Source organism: Monodelphis domestica, chromosome 4 (assembly GCF_027887165.1).
Source record: "Monodelphis domestica isolate mMonDom1 chromosome 4, mMonDom1.pri, whole genome shotgun sequence".
NCBI lineage: Eukaryota > Metazoa > Chordata > Mammalia > Didelphimorphia > Didelphidae > Monodelphis > Monodelphis domestica.
In genome coordinates, this window is record NC_077230.1 from 404,725,065 (window position 1) to 404,742,272 (window position 17,208).

Below are 17,208 nucleotides of genomic sequence, written 5' to 3' on the forward strand. Positions count from 1 at the left end.
AAGCCTTCATGAGCTGAGCATGCAGAAAGGAAGTAGAAAATTGATCATAGTGCCTTGCACATATGGTAGTCTATAAATATTTGTTGAATTGGATGGAACTGAAGTTGGGGAACCATGTGTATACATGAGTGTAGGTATAACCACCACCATCTGCCTCCCCCACCGAAGACTTCAATGTGTGCAAAACTCCATGGCAGACTGTAACAATAGTATTCTTTAATTCTGAAGTTTACATGCATTTTACAAGCCAGCACCATAAGAGGCAAGCCTCTCATTTCCATGGAAACCTGCTGTGATGCCACAAGAAAAGAATTCTGACCCAGGTGAGGAAGGAGTAATAGCTGCAGCCAATGAATATGGAGCAGTGGTCTGATTTTCAAGTATAGTGAAGGATGGAAAAAGACAGGAAAGAGAGCTGGCTTTCTCGAAGAGTCGTTACTGGAGAGAGGGGTTCTTGGGGAGACCTCTGAAAACTCTGGGCTTATAAATCAGGTGAAGTGTGTGCTGTTCCACGCGTGGAAAGGTACAATGAGGTCAAGAATCAACAATGAAGTGGTGGGAGAATAAGCCCTTGAGAAAGCAGGAATTAATGTCATAAGCATTTCATGGACAACCCTGTGGGTCTGTGGCTTTGGCCAACTTAAGAGGTATGGTATGACCGTTACTATCACTACAAGACCAGGCACAGTAGGGAATCTGGGGCGTTGCCATGGCAATTCCAAACCTTGAAACTTTCATCCTTTTGTATTTTTGCAAAGAGCCAGTTGCTCTAACAACACATAAGAAAAATGAGCCCAATAGGTGGGCTGATTCGAGAGAAAGAGGTTGTTCAGAAGTGAGACCATTCCTCTTCTTCTCCACTGAAGGAATGGGATGAATGCCATTCTTTGGGGTTTCCTCCAGCTGCCTCTACACTAGACACAGCTGTTGCTTTCATTCTAGTGCATTCCTGGTCAGTGCATATTTGAAAGAAGTAGAAGAGAGAAGAATATTTCGAGGAAAAGGAATTCTCCACTCCTCCCCTCTGTCTTCTTGTACTAATCCTGGTTAAGTCTTGGAGTGGGGAGGGGGGGAGAAACATTCATGATATTTTTTTTTAGCAAATTAAAATATTTTTTCCCATTTACTACATTTCAGCTACTCTGAACCAGATAGAAACCTGCCCAAGAACACTTTCTCTGAGTGACTAAGTGAACTTAAAGGACTTTTTGCCTTTGTTTTCCTTTTCCTAAAATCCTGGCTTGTGGAAGCTTGTGAAAGTGAGCCACATGAGTGTATTAAACTGGAGTTTTCAGCTTGGGACTAGGTTTCACTTTGGATGAAAATTTGGTTGATGTTTTTCATCCCTTGTACAATAAATAGCTGTGTAACGTTTCTCTTGTTAATGAGATTCATTGGCTTCCAGATGCAGGATCATGTCTCATGCAAAACATTCTGACCCTTTTCATTAGTGTCCAAGCATTCTCTATGACTTTATAGTTGCTGCATTAAATGTATATGTGGAGGAAGCTAGGTGGCTTAGTGAATAGAGAGCCAGGTCTAGACACAGGAGGTTCTAGCTTTAAATCTGACCTCAGACATTTCCTAGGTGTTTGAGTCTGGACACATCTCTTAACGCCAGCTCTCTAGCCCTGACCCTTCTGCTTTGGAACCAATACTTAGTATTGATTCTAAGACAAAAGGTACAGCTTTAAAAATGTATATGTGACCTTAAAAACCAATTTTTTTAAAAGGAGGATTTAAAAGGATACTATTCTCCTATCCTATATGATGACAACAGCCTCCTTCCCCCGGCATCACTTATAGATGAGAAGCAGCTTATAGAATGTGGGTATAGAAAAGCCAAGCCCACCCATCATGCATTTCCTTTTCAACTAAATATGCATTTTATGGGAGGAAGCTGTCATATATGTTACTATACCTCAAATAAACAGTCAAATTAAGTCCCCTTTCAATAAGCAACCACCTATTGCTGAGTGGCTGAGACAGGAACCATAATTATGAAGCTTTTACACTTACGTATTCTACACCTTCAAGTTTTCTTTGTCCATTTCTCTGCTGGTTAGGACCACAATCCTGCCCTCTGCTGGCTAATGGGCAATCTGAGCATTATGTTTGCTATTTAAGGGTCTCAAATATTGTAACCACTTAACCAGTTCGCCTCTTCCCCACGGATGGGGTACTTATCTGTACTCTACCTCATCAAGATTGTTTCATGCCATGAAAGCTTTTGACCAGACAGTATAGCATTTTCAACTCCCATGGGCCCCTGAAATTACCTTTGTAAACCACATCTCCAAAGGAATAAGAAGCTGGGAATATCATTCTCAGGTTGTTGGACTGCAAAAGCATCACAGGTTAGGGGTCTAATATCCCCAATATTCCAAAGGCTTGGTTATCTCATCAATGGCGGTCCTTCTTCCAATTATTGCAAATGGTCACCCAATAAAATAATAAAACAAATTGTTGGCTAACTTGAATGTTGCCTCTTATCCATTTATTGAATTCCTATTATATACAAGGAAGGCATTATACAAAGATTTACAAAATTTTGTCCCCCTTTTCCAGGAGTTTACAGTCCAATGGAGGCTGGGCAAGATGCATATGTAACAATTACATGACAGGTGGCACATGGGAAAAAGCTCTATTATCGTTTAGAGTCTACATCCCCAATCCTATTCCCATCAACCCATGTGATCAAGCTGTTGTTTTTCTTCTGTGTTTTCGCTCCCATAGACTCTATTGGTCTGTGATAAGGGAAGTGGATAATAAAGGTGGCCAAATTTTGGGGAATTGGCATAAAGAGCTCAGTGAGTAGTTGGTTGAAGGGAAATGGAACTCTAATGTGCCATAGGTGTCAGTAATTTTTTTATTTGAAAAAAATTTAATTAATTAATTTAGAATATTTTTCCATGGTTACATGATTCGTCTTCTTTCCCTCCCCTTCTTCTAACCCCTTCCCATAGTTGACACACAATTCCACTGGATTTTACATGTGTCTTTGATCAAGACCTATTTCCATATTATTGATATTTGCACTAGGGTGATCGTTTAGAGTCTACATCCCCAATCCTATCCCCATCAACCCATGTGATCAAGCAGTTGTTTTTCTTCTGTGTTTTCGCTCCCATAGTTCTTCCTCTGAATGTAGATAGAATTCTTTCTCATGAGTCCCTCAGAATTGTCATAGGTGTCAGTATTGAAACAAATAGCCATGGGTCCAGTTAATAGGGCCCCCAAGTTACACCCTTTGTTTTAACCCCAGCCCAATTATTCCAAGAAGCCCCATCCACTGTGTCTGTAACTGATCATATCATTCCCCTTCCACAACCCCTTTCCTTGTCATTCTTCCAGTACATACTCCAGATCACCGGTATCCATACCCAAACATCTATCCCCGGCTCCTACCTCAGAAAGCAAAAATTGATATCATTTACTTACTTCAGCTTCATTTGTTTAATTAAAATAAAAAAAGGACCAGATGTGAAGACAGCCTGAAGTGTCCATGTAGCAAAGCTATGGAAGGCCTGTAGACGCCCAGCTTGCAGAGACCCTGGGGTAGCCAAAATGCAGCTAAAGTCAGACATATAGCCTGTTCCTCACCTGAGGTTTCCAAACCCTCCCAGCTGTTCCTTGTAGAACTGAATGTTCTTCCAAAAACCCACTGAAGTATGTATTCTCTGGGAACCTGGGTTAGATGGTTACATATTTACCTGTTGATTTATTAGACTATAGAAAACTCTGTCTAGATTCGATGAGGTAAACGAAGTCCTTTTGGCTGATCTTGTAAATCATCACCAACTATTGTCTATATGAAAAGCTTACCTAATCCCTTAACCTATATACATTTCTTTATAAAATACTAGCTGTGATTAATAAACTTTGCCATGATTTGCAAACAGTGTCTCGTGGTCCTTCTCACCACATCTCATTCTCCTCACCTCCTCAGGACCCCCAAATATTTGTCAAGATCTCTCAGGACCCCCAGACATCTAGTAGAGGAGTGGGGAAGGCAAGTGAAGGCAAAAGAGGTCTGAAGGCCTTGAAGATTGGAAAAGGGTCAAGGATTCAATTTCAAGATAAAGGGAAAGTACAATTTCAGTAGGTATGAAAGAATAAGAAAATTAGATAAGTAGAAGTTTGTGCTCAGAGAAAGTTTCCCCTAAAATCTTAGAGATGGAGAAATCCCTAATGATGAAAAGACTTAAGATGAACCTATACTTGTGATTGGCTGGAATAGAACAGAGATGAAGATCATAGGAGTTGAGGATGTTGAAGAACTTTGAGCAGGAATTAGTAAACATAAAGTGGAGGTGGAGAGATATGATCAAGGTTAATAGGATGAGAGGGGAAGTTGTTGTTCAGTTGTTTTTGTCATATCTTACTTTTTATCACACCATTCATGGTTTTCTTGGCAAAGATACTAGTATGTTTTACCATGTCCTTCTCTAGCTCATTTTACAGATGAGGAAACTGAAGCAAACAGGGTTAAATGACTTGCCCAGGGTCTCACAATGAGTAAGTATTTGAGCCCAGATTTTTTTTAAACCCTTACTTGTATTGATTCTAAGGCAGAAGAGTAGCAAGGGCTAGGCAATGGGGGTTAAGTGACTTGCCCAGGGTCACATAGCTAGGAAGTGTCTGAAGCCAAATTTGAATCCAGGACCTCCCATCTCTAGTCCTGAGCCCAGGTTTTAACTCAGAAAGATGGGTCTTCTTGACTCCAGGCCCCAGCGTTCTATCCACTGCACCACCTAGCTGAGGGATGGGAAACATATACCAAAAAAAAAATTTTTTTGGTCCTCCACAAGTTTCAGCAGAAATCATTTATTCTCCATAAAATCAAGGATGGAGCCATCATTGCTATTGGCTGAAAATCAACATCCCATAGATAGGAAAGTGGGGTTTCTCATCAAAGAAATTCACCCTGGGCTAGGAGTCATTTATCATGGACAGATCCTAATGTGCCAGAAGCTACCTCCAAACAATAAGAGCCGTTTTAGCACTCAATCTAACCCCAAATAAAGTGGAAGTTCTCTATAAACATGAAATCACAGAGAATTGCCTCTTCCTCTGAAAGATGATGCCTTGATCACTAGTGAAGCTTGAGAATCTCTCAAAAAGTCCTATTAAAAAACAAAGGTCTCCCCAAGGAAATCAAGGACAGTGGGGAAAGTCCCATAGAGTTCAAAGGATTTATAGCTCTGTGTGTGTGTATCCATGTGGGAGAAACAGGAAACAGGGAAGCGATGCCCATTCATTGGGGGATTGTGAACAAGCTGCCCTGAATGAAAAGTAATGGATTGTTGTGCCATCAAGTCTCAGCTGCACCCTGCCTGTTGGTCTGTCTTCCCCACTGGTGAGTTCTTTCACAGAGCCTCCACTCTGGAATAGGGCTCAGATGGACCAGATGTAGCTGCCATGCCCCCAGTGAGGATCTCTCCCCTTCAGCTCTTTTTTTTTTCTTTGAATGTAAACTCTTTTGAAAGGTTCAAAGAAAGGCTACAGAATAAGGTGCTCAAGCTTACGAGAGCAAGTGTTCTCCATGATCATAATTATATACAGGGAAACACTACCAGAAGGTATGAGGACTCCAATCAATTCAATGACACACTGGTGGTGAACAGACAGATCTCTCTCTTCCTAGTGGAAGGGTGGTGGACTATGGGGGTGGAATGAAGTGGCTGCTGTCAGATGTGGTCTATGCGTCCGTTTGTTTTGCTCAACTCTGTTTCTTTGTACAAGAGAGGGTTCATGCTGTGGAGGCGGAGGGTGGTATTAGGAAATGACAGCGATGTAGATAAAAGCATCAATAAAACATTAAAAAAAACCACAAGGTCTGAGAAATGCATGGCTGTTTATAAACCACATATATCCTCTGGCTTATTTTCAGTCTGAATCAGTCTTAGATAATGCTGTTGTCATCTGGGTTACACTTGCTAAAGAGATGAAGAAAAAAGCCAAGAACAACCCCAAAATGCTAAAGGTCCAGATAATGTAGGAGAGACTTTGCACACCAGGTTACCTATAGCTAAAGATTTTTTCCCCCTGAACCTCTCTTTACAGGGTTATCATAGCTCACAAGGGGAAGGAAGGAGAATAGGCGGTGAATGGCAAGCAAGTACTAAATCCCATTTTGGACTCAGTGACAAGAGAATAATAAAAAGATTATAGGTAATTTCTCCTCCTGAATTATAGAGGAGGTGCGCAGATTCAGTACTGACATAGAAGGGGCCTGGACAGGCTGCTCACCTCTTCTCTCAGGATTGCTGCTATCACTCAGGAAAAGGGGATGAAATGAATGACCTCTAGTGTACGTTCTGAGGGCACCAGAGCTAGGCTAAGCCGTCATTAACTGTTGGCAGCTTCCTGAGCCACCGAACACAGAGAGTGGCTCCCCTGGGGAGACCCAGTGTTTGGAGGGGGGTCATTCTGAATAGGAGCAGTGGAGATAAATTTTGTTATATATACCATTTAAAGATAAGTGAATTCGATGATAGTTTTTTTTTTTTTAGATTTAGCTTTACTGCTTAGAGTACAAATGACTTTTGTGGCTTTGCCCAATGGGAAAACAGCAAATCGTCGGGGCAGGAAGTTAAAATATACAGCTGAGTTCTGTCAGCAGCTTTGCTGCTGTAAGTGGTTTGGTGGTTTGGTGTGGGTACGTGTGTGTTTAATTTATATTTTGTATTTCTCTTGTATTTTCATTATTTCTCTCAATATAAACTAAAGTTCTTGGGAACAGAGAACCAGAGAGTCCATTCCAGGAACAAAATGCATAACAAACATATTTTCAGATCTATGATGTATCTAAGTCACCTTTTCCATTTGTCACAACCATATTCCAAGTAGCCATACCGCAAAATATCATGGACCCAAGAGAGGCCAAATGCAGAGAACCCTTGAGCTACTATTCACTTTGATCCAGTGATGATAAAAAAAAAAAGAAGGGGGGAAAAAAGATCATTCTCCATCACCGAAATTTAGTACTAGGCTTACCGAAAATAGGTTGTTTTATTTAGGCAATAATACCTAATATTTGCACAGCACTTTAGTTTAGAAAGTATTTTCACACACATTATTTCATTCAATTCACCCAACATCCCTTCGAGGGAAACTTTATTACTTCTACTTTACTGATGAATAAACCAAGATTATAATATGACCAAGGTCACAAAATATAGGTGAGACTAGAATCCAAGTCTTTCTGACTGTTCAGCAATTCTCAGAGGCAGCTTGGTTCAAAATGGAGAGAGCAAGTGCAAAGCAATCTTATCTGAGCAGATTGTTATTGTTGTGTTTCAATTGTGGCCAACTCTTCCTGACCCTGTGGATGCCAATTGCATGCCAATACTGGGTATAGGATTTTTTGGGCAAAGATCCAGAAGCGTTTTGCCATTTCCTTCTTCAATAGATTAAAGAAAACAAGTGATTTGCTCAGTAAGTATCTGAGGCCAAATTTGAAATTAGGTCTTCCTGTAAGCCCAGTGCTCTAGCCACTGAACCACCCAGCTATCTCTATCTGAGTAGTACTCCAGCCTAATTATTTATCCTAATTTATCCTAAAATCCTATCCAGCCTAATTAAAATAATTCTTAAATCCAAGAAAAAAAGGAATTCATTTCAATATTTTGGATATTCTGCAGTATCACTATATAGAAGATCCACCAAAAAGCAGAAAATTCCACCATGTAGTTCAGCCCTTTGAATCTAATTTCATTTTTACAGAAAAGAAAAGAGGAAATCCTTATAATTTACTGGAGAGTCGATAGTAGTCGTGAAGGTTAATGGGGAGTTTGGGGAGGCAGGATGTTCTCCTATCTAAAGAAACAAGCCTTTAATTCATTAGACTAGACTGGTGGTCTGTTCAGGATTGACTTAATACTCCTAGACATCCTGTCCCAAATGTATTCAAATGTCTCATGCCAAGAGGACTGGATTACTGGAAGGGATGTCACATAGGCCCATATGGTACACATCTGGACAAAATTTAGGAAGTGAAAGAAATCAACTTCTCAAATCTGTAGGCAGGTGGTTGAAGCTTCCCAGGAGGCCTACTTGTGAAGGGCAACTGGAATGGTTGGAAACTGAGGGTTAGTTAAGGAACAACAAACATTCTTGAAAAATAATCAGGTGCTAGAACAGGTCAGTATGTACCAAACAGGTATCAAAAGTGTGGCAGCAAGATCTGCCCACCTTTCTCTTGATAATTGTATAATTTCTAAGACACTTAAATAATTCAGATTATTGTAACCAAGACATTTTTAATAATTCACTGAAATGACAGGCACCAGGTTTAAATTAATTAGGCTCCACAGCCAAATTATGAGGTAGAAATTTACATGAAAATGACTCTTTGGAATATAGGGCTGAAGGTAGGGAAAGCCTGCCAGGGACAATTATGCTGGGGAATCAAATGGGTACTACCTCAGCATGCAGGCAGTAGGATAATGACAAGGTGTTCATAAAATATATGGCAGCAATGAAAAACCAAGGTGTGGAGGTCCTTCCTGCTCATCCATGGAGAAAAGCCTAGATAAAGTAGCCAAGAGGCATAAAGGAGAAGCCTGTCCAGTATATTGGGGCCAAAATCTGGAGTATTGGTTCCTAGTAGAGCAGTCAAACCAAAGCAGCAGCCCACAGAAGTTAGCAGGTGAGGACTACAGAAGTCTATTGTTGGGGGTGGGAAGTGGGATGGATAATATGGGGCTTTGGATGATTTCCATAAAAGGTGGGGTTGGCTGTGACTGCTTGGAAGATCTCCCTGCCTCAGCGGTAAGGGAGAGAAGGGGCTCATTTCTCCCTTTCAACTTGTCTTTAAGTTAGCCAGTTCTAACCTGGGGGGCAAAACAGAGTGAAAGGGGAGAGCCTGGGGAGAGAGTTTCTAAGGACCCATTCTTCAGGAGGGTGAGAATGATATGGTCTGGTGAGTTAGGAGCCAGAGCACTGGGTTCAAATGCTGACTCTGTCCCCTGTGCCGTGTGACCTTGAGACAGTCCTTACCCCTCTGTAGACATCAATTTCCTCTTCTGTAAAATGAAGGGACTGGGCCTGTCCTTGAAGTTCCTTCCAGCTCTAGAGCTAGGGTCTTTTGACTTCCCTGGTCCTCTTTCCTCCTATATACAATTGGGGGAGTGGACTGACCTTGTAAACCTCTTCCAGCTCTAGAGCCTGGCCCTCACTTTCCTTCTCTCTAAAATCACCTTGGAAGCCCCTCCCAACTCTAGAGCTTAGAGGACTCCATACCTTCCCTCCTCACTTTACTCCTCTGAACAAGGGGTGGGTTTGTTTGGCTTTTGTGGCTTAGCTTCCTTCTCTAGGTCGGGCCTGCCTCCTCCATCGTAAAGTGGGAAGTGGGCATTGGATAGCTCCAGGCCACCAGGAATGCCCGGATGTTGGGATGCAGCAATGCTACCTGGGGCATCTTGGTCTCTTCTTCCTTGGTCCCTGGGGCTGGAGTTCCAGTCCAGTGTTTGGGGGTTTTGTTTATTAAATTTTGAAACGAGATAACAGTTAATGGGTTAAGGAAGCAATGATGGAGAGGCCTGCCAGGCCCCCTCAGGTGTAAGGTCGGTCGGTCTGTCAGTCATTTAGTCCACAGATCTCAGGTCAAGAGCCCGCCCTCATACCCCGCAGCTCCTCCTCTCTTCCCGGGTGTCCAGGAGCTGGGGCAATGGCGCATGCGCTCCGCTGGGGTTTGGAAGGGGAAGCCGGGCCTTTTGCGCCTGCGCTGCTACTCCGAGCCGCCAGATGCCGCTGTGACCATCGCGTACTGCCTTTCCGCGTGGCCCCGGGCCCCTCAGGTTCCGGGGCGGGAGGAAGGGGAGGTATCTTGCCTCCCTCTGGTGCGCGGACCTGCCTGTCTGCCGGGGTGAAAGGTCGGGAAGATGGCGACGGCCTTGAGAGAGGAGGAGCTGGACAACGAAGACTACTACTCGCTGCTGAACGTGCGCCGGGAGGTGAGGCCGCGGGCCGCCGCGTCAACCAGGGGGGCGAGCTGGGGCGCCGGGCCGGCCCAAGCTCCCGCCACCACCGCCGGGCTCCCAGGAGCGGCCTGACTAGGGAGGCCGCGTGCCTAGGCCCCCCCCCATCCCATGCCGGCCCTGGGGCTCCACGCAGCTGCCTTGGGCACGCGGCGGCCCGGGAGAGTCCTAGAGAGAGACCTGAGAACCCTGAATGTCATACCTAGGGAGGGACCTTGCAGCATTGAATATCACACCTGGAGAATGACCTGATAGCATTGAATGCCATCCTTGGGGAGGGACTTGGGAACTCTGAATGTCACACCTGGAGAGGGATCTGGGTACCCAGAATGTCACACCTGAGGAGGGACCTGGGCTCCCTGAATGTCATACCTGAGGAAGGACCTCGGAACCTTGAATGTCATACCAGGAATGGACCTGGAAACATTAATTGGGGAGGAGCCTGAGATCCCTGGATGTCATATCTGGGGAGGGCCCTGAATGCATTTTAAATGTCAGACCTGGAAGAGATCTTAGAATCTGGGCTTCCAGAGCTGAGAGGGGCCAGAGAATATAGAACTATTGGAGCTGGAGGGCCCTTAGAAATTCTCTAGTCTAACACCTTATTTTTCCAGTAGAGGACACTGAGGCCCATAGAGGGAAAGCAATTTGCAAAAGGTCACACAAGTAGGAAGTGGCAAACCCTGCATGAGGTAGGAAGTTCAAGTGTGATTATCTCCATTTTGCAAATGAGACAGAACATCAGTACTCAAAAATTACAAGGTCACATAATTATTAAGTGTTGGAACAGGGAACTGGATCTGGGTTATGACTTCAAGATAAGTATTTTTTCCATTAAAATCTGTTATTAAACATTTCTAAAAAGTTTTCTAAAATTTTCTAAACTTTTTTAAAATTATTAAACATTTCTATTATTAAACAAGTCTAAAAAGGCCTGGATTGGGAGTTAGAGAACTTTTGTTTGAATCTGATTGGCCCTTCCATTTATTTGATCACTTAAGTGACCTTGGATAAGTCACTTCTCTGGGCCTTACTTTCCTGATCTGTAAGAGTCCAGACAAAACTTGGGATGGAAGGGACCTCAGAGTCCATCTAGTATGTTTCCTAATTTTTTCACATAAGGAAACCGAGGTCCAAGGAGATGAATTAACTTGTTCAAGGTCACCAAGATAGTAAGCGTCAAAGGGGGGGATCCTAATTCAAGTCCTCTGATTCTAGAAACAGTATTTTTTCCTCTGTACCCTGATTTCTAGGATCCCTCCCCAATATTCATCCATGATCAACTTTGGTAAATCAGGTATCCTTTTGTGTTCAGCAGAGAACAACCTTGACCAAGGGCATGAGATAGGACAAAGGTACTATTAGTGACTTCTTGTTCTCACTTTGTAATTTATTTGCTTCTCTTCAGTAATCTTCATTCTGTATCCCATGTTTTCTGACAGTGAAATTCAATCTCACCAATATTGGGCACTGTACACACTGACCCTTAAAGGTACATCTGGGTAGTATTAAGCCAAGCCTGTTTCATCTAAGTCCTGGTTCTAATGTTTAGACCAGGGGTCCCCAAACTTTTTACATAGGGGACCAGATCACTGTCCCTCAGACCGTTGGAGGGCCGAACTATAAAAAAACTGAACAAGTCTGTATAACGCTGTCTGGAATAGCGGAGGCTACAGCTCTGGCTGGGATGGGCCTGTCACACCTTGTACAGGCCCATCACTGCAACCACTATACTGGACAGCAGTATACACAGTGCTCCCTCAGATCACCGCTCACCATGCTGATGTCTTCCATTGTAAAGCCACATAATCCTTTGCATGGTGCCTCATTCTCATTCAGTTACTCTCAGAACAAGGCGCCACGCAAAGGATTATGTCATCAGAAGTAGTACTGTACATGAGCAACACCACACTTTGCAGCACCACCACGAATAGTGCTCCTCTCACTGACCACCAATGAAAGAGGTGCCCCTTCCGGAAGTGCAGTGGGGGCCAGTTAAATGGCCAGAGAGTGGGGCTCAGGTGGGGACCCCTGGTTTAGACCCTGTGACCTTGGGCCATGTTTCCTCATTTGTAAACTAAGTGACCACTAAGGCTATTTCAGGTCTAACATTCTCTTATTCTCATTTTTATCAGTATTACAATTTTCCTCTCTTCCAAGACATTTTTTCAGCCACTCTTCTTTTTAGTAAGCTCACAGCTGGTGAAATAAGTGAAATCAACATGAATTACAATTTATTGGAGAAGAATCTGCACTTGTTCAGGACAAGTAGCTATTTGTAAGACTGCCTATTGCAAAAACAAGTAGTTAAATAGTCATGATTAAATAGTTTGCAAATATAGAAGCATCAATTTAGAGTTCGAAGGAACCTTAGAATTCATCTAGTCTAAATCTCCTCATTGTGCAGTTGAGGAAACAGGCCTAGATAGATTTATAAACTTGAACAAGGTCAAGCAGTAGTAGCATTTGAATCCAGGTCCTCTTGACTACAAATCCCATCACTCTTTTTATTGAACCATAAGCAGAGCTATTACCATTTGATCAACTTTCTATTATCAAGAATGATAGTAAGATTCAACACAATTTTTCTTCTTTCCCCATCCTCTTTAGCATCAGTTATCATCATATCACATACATGTGATTATAGATGAAAATCCTGGTCCCCAAAAGAGCGTTTCTGCAGGATCTCTTGAAGATGTCCTTAAGCTATCTAAGTTTAAACCCACAACAACACTTTTGGGGACCCCCTCCATTTCTGCTTTAGCTGAGATTATTTTGTCTTAACATAGGAGAGACTATGGAAGCTAATGCTTCCAATTTGCTAGATGTCATTTTTGAGGTCAGTGAACTTTTATTAAGCACTTAAGATGTTCCAGGCACTGTGCTAAGCATCAGAGGTGTTGGTGAGGATTCAAATTCCTTTTGTTAGCCCTTTTGGTTCAATTGTGTGGTTAGGGTTAGTTTAAAAACCTGGTTTAGTTGAAAAGTGATACTGACTACTCTGATGGGCTGTCTTGTATTTTTCAGTTTAATGCTTTGGGAAAACATTTAACTGTGGGAAAAGGGATGCATTCACATCAATACTGTTCATTTATGTCGATTCAGAGCCCCAGAGCTGAGTGTGTTCACCAACTCTTTAAGGCATTTCATGTGGAAGTAATGTGAGAGGTGAAATGTACAGAAATCATATTTTATTTTAAGCCAGTTTTCACATTTAAAATACGCACATTCAAATTTATAGTCCAGTGAGTGAAACAGGAAACTTGTCAGACAACCAACTAAATTATATTTTGAACATTAGGTGCTTATCCTATAGTTTTTAATGAACCTTGGTTCCTTTACCTCTTAAATGAGCATGAGACCTGTAGCCTCTGCCCCCTCAAATGAGAAAATGTTTGGAAAGCACTTTGCAAATTCTAAAGTGCGACAAGCATGTCAGTTATTATTAATGACTCACTTTCCCTGTGTATCTTAGAATTCCCCTTTTCAGAGTGGAGCCCTCATCTGCTCATCTCCCGTTGGGGATGTGATTGATGACTCCCTGGACATTTCTCATTGAATGTGTCAGATATGTAGTATGAGGTGCTCAAGATCTGCCTGTTCTTGAGAGATGATTGTGTGCCTATAACTTGGTAAAGAATTTCATAATCATTACATTGTTGCTCTATACAATTTTGCAGAAATTAAATTTGAATTCAGTACTAATTCTTTGCATCCGTAAAAATTCCCCAATATTTTCACCATGTCGGGAAATCATTTTGCATAAACTGGAAAAAACACAAATTAGATTTCTTGTTTAATGTCACATGAATGTATCACAGATGCTGTTTTTTCTTTCTTTTTTTTAGATGCTACGTTTTCAAAAAGAAACTTCAGTAAATCTTAGGCAGTTTGGATTTGCCATTAGTTTTTCATAGTTTTATTCAGTAAAATTCTTTTCTTCTGGGCAAAAAGAAGTTGCCAATAAAAGTCAGTGGATATGATTTCATTTTTCCAAGTTAATACAAGAACAGAATACCTATTAATGATTACAATATAAGAGAAGGAATGGATGGACAAAAAATCTTGATGGAAGAATTGGAGTTGTATACAGGTAGATGATGGCTATATTAGGTACTGGAAGTGGCCTCTGGCTATTCAATCCAACCCTCTAATTTTATAGATGAAAAAATTCAGGGACAGAAAAGGGAAGGGACTTTCACAGGGTCTTGCAGCTAATAAATGTCTGAAGCAGAATTTTAAAAGCTCAGGCCTTCTGAACTCTAGCCAACATTACCCACTATGCTGCCTCTTGTTAAGATGTTTCGTGGTGGTGGTAGTTGTTTAGTTGTGTACAACTCTTCATGACCCAGTGGACCATACATAGCCTGCCAGACCCTCCTGTCCTCTTACTATCTCCTGAAGTCCAAGTTCACTATCAACCTCTCATTCTAGCCCCCTTTTTCTTTTGTCTTCAGCCTTATCCAACATCTGGGTCTTTTGCAATGAATCCTGTTCTTGTTATGTGGCCAAAGTATTTCAGCTTCAGCTTCAGCATTTGACTTCCCAGTGAATAGTATGAATTAATCTCTTTAAGTATTGACTGATTTGATCTCCTTAGTGTCCAAAGGACTCTCAAAAGTCATCTCAAGCACTGCAGTTCAAAAGAGTCAAGTATGTGGTGCTTAGCTTTCCTTATAGTCCAGTTGTCACAGCCATATGTTGCTACTGGATAAAACATACCTTTGACTATATAAACGTTTATCAGCAAGATGATAACTACTTTTTACTACGTTGTCCAGATTTGCCATAGCTCTCCTTCCAAGGAGCAAGTGTCTTTTAATTTCATGATTGCTGTCCCCCCATCTACAGTGATCTTTGAACCGAAGAATATAAAATCTAACACTATTTCCCATTTCTTCTCCCTCTGTTTGCCAGGAAGTGATGGAACCAGTTTACAAGACCTTAGTGTTTTGTTTTGTTTTAAGTTTCAAGCCAACTTTTATACTCTTGTTATCAAAAGGCTTCTTAATTTTTCTTGACTTTCTACCATCAGAGTGCTATCATCTACATAATAGAGATCATTGATATTTCTCCTACCAACCTTAATCCTGGCTTTTGATTTGTCTAGTCAAGCATTTTCCATGATGTGTCTCTGTATATCAGTTAAATAAATAAGGTGATGTTATACAGCCTTGTCATTCTCCTTTTCCAATCTTAAACCAATCTGTTGTTTCATGTTCAGTTCCAACTGCATACAGTTTCCTCAGGAAATAAGTAAGATGATCTGGTACTCCCATCTCTTTGAGGACTTGTCACATTTTTTTTTGTGGTCTGCCCTGTTAAAGGCATTCTTGTAGTCAGTGAAGCAGTAGATGTTTTTCTAGAACTCCCTTACTTTCTCCATAATCCAGCCAGTGTTGGCAATTTGGTGTCTAGTTCCTCTGCCTCTTTGAAAACCAGCCTACTCTTTTTTTTTTAATATGTATTTTACTTTACTAATTACATGTAATAACAATTTTCCACATGGGCTTTCTGAAATTATATGATCCAAATTATCTCCTCTTCCCCCTCCCAGAGCGGGTAAGCAATTTGATCTGGATTTTATGCGTATTTTCATGCAAAACATTTCCATATTTTTCATTTTTTGTAAGAGAATAATCATATAAAACCAAATCCCCAAAATAACCCAAACAAACTAAAGTAAAAAATAGCATGCCTCGATCTACATTCCAACTCCAGCAGTTCTTTCTCTGGAGGTGTAGAGCAAGCATTCTTTGTCATAAATACTTTAGAATTGTTCTGGATTATTGTATTGCTGAGAGTAGATAAAACTTTCACAGTTAATCATTCACAAAATATTGCTGTTACTATGTACAGTGTTCTGGTTCTACTCATTTTATTCTGCATCAGTTTACATAGGTCTTTCTAGCACTTTCCAGAATTATCTTGTTCATCATTTCTTACAGCACAATACTATTCCATCACCATCATATACCACAATTTGTTCAGCCATTTCCCATCCCATGATGGACATTCCATCAATTTGCAGTTCTTTCCATCACAAAAAAGGAAAACCAACATACCCTTCTGATAATATTCAGTTCACATATTGCTGAAGCCTAACTTGTAGAATTTTAATCATTATCTTGCTTGTGTGTAAAATGAGCATAGTCATTCAGTAATTTGAACATTTTTTGGCATTGCCCTTCTTTAGGATTGGATATAAACTGATCTTTTTTGTTTTTGTTTTTAATTTGGAAATTTTTATTTAATTAATTAATTTGGAACATTTTTCCATGGTTTCAAGATTCATGTTCTTTCCCTCTCCTCTCTCCACCCCCCTCCCATAGCTGATGCGCAATTCCACTAGGTATTACATGTATTGTTGATCAAGACCTATTTCCATATTCTTGATGTTTGCACTAGGGTGATCATTTAGAGTCTGTAACTCCAATCATATCCCCATTGACCCTTGTGATCAAGCAGTTGTTTTTCTTCTGTGTTTCTATTCCCACAGTTCTTCCTCTGAATGTGGATAGTGTTCTTTCTCATAAGTCCCTCAGAATTGTCCTGGGTCATTGCATTGCTGCCAGTACAAAAGTCCATTACATTCAGTTGTACCACAGTGTATCAGTCTCTGTGTAGAATGTTTAAACTGATCTTTTCTAATCCAGTGGCCATTGTTGAATTTTCCAAATTTGCTGACATACTGAATATAGCACTTTAGCAATAGCATTTTTTAGGATTTTAAATAGCTCACTTGGAATTCTATCACCTCCACTAGCCTTATTGTTAGCGATGCTTCCTAAGTCCTACTTGACTTTATTCTCCAGGATATGACTCTAGATCAGTAAACACACTATTGTGTTATTGGTGATGTAAAGATCTTATTATATAATTCATCTATGTATTCTTGCCACCTCTTCTTAATCTCTTCTATGTTAAGTCCCTGCCCTTTTTGTCTTTTATCTTGCTCATTTTTTTTTGCATGAAACATTCCCTTGATATCTCTGATTTTCTTGAAGAGATCTCTTTTCCTTCCCATTCTCTTGTTCTATTTCTTTGCATTGTTCATTTAAGAAAACCTTATTTCTTCTTGCTATTTTCTTTTAATTCCTCATTCATTTGGACATATCTTTCTCCTTTGCCTTTCACTTTTCTTCTTTCCTCAGCTATTTGTAAAGTCCCATTAGATAACTATTTTGCCTTCTTTTTCTTTGAAATGTTTTTTATTTCTGCCTCT

General features: G+C 41.0%; 1 protein-coding gene and 1 long non-coding RNA gene across 3 annotated transcripts in view; both read left to right on the plus strand.

The window, feature by feature from the left end:
• The first annotated feature begins 326 nt into the window (after window positions 1–326).
• On the plus strand, window positions 327–4,758 carry LOC130458901 (uncharacterized). The gene is made up of 3 exons (XR_008918265.1): window positions 327–647; window positions 3,950–4,105; window positions 4,453–4,758. It is a non-coding gene; the product is annotated as an uncharacterized LOC130458901 (long non-coding RNA).
• A 5,014-nt stretch (window positions 4,759–9,772) lies between these two features.
• DNAJC11 (DnaJ heat shock protein family (Hsp40) member C11) overlaps window positions 9,773–17,208 on the plus strand; it is an 82,010-nt gene continuing 74,574 nt past the window's right edge. Inside the window, exon 1 of one of the 2 annotated variants that reach the window (XM_001365696.4) lies at window positions 9,773–9,959. In XM_001365696.4, coding sequence (XP_001365733.1) covers window positions 9,888–9,959 — 72 coding nt within the window. In that variant the 5' untranslated portion in view covers window positions 9,773–9,887. The remainder of the gene's footprint in view (window positions 9,960–17,208) is intronic. The other variant, XM_056795893.1, reaches the window with a different exon arrangement.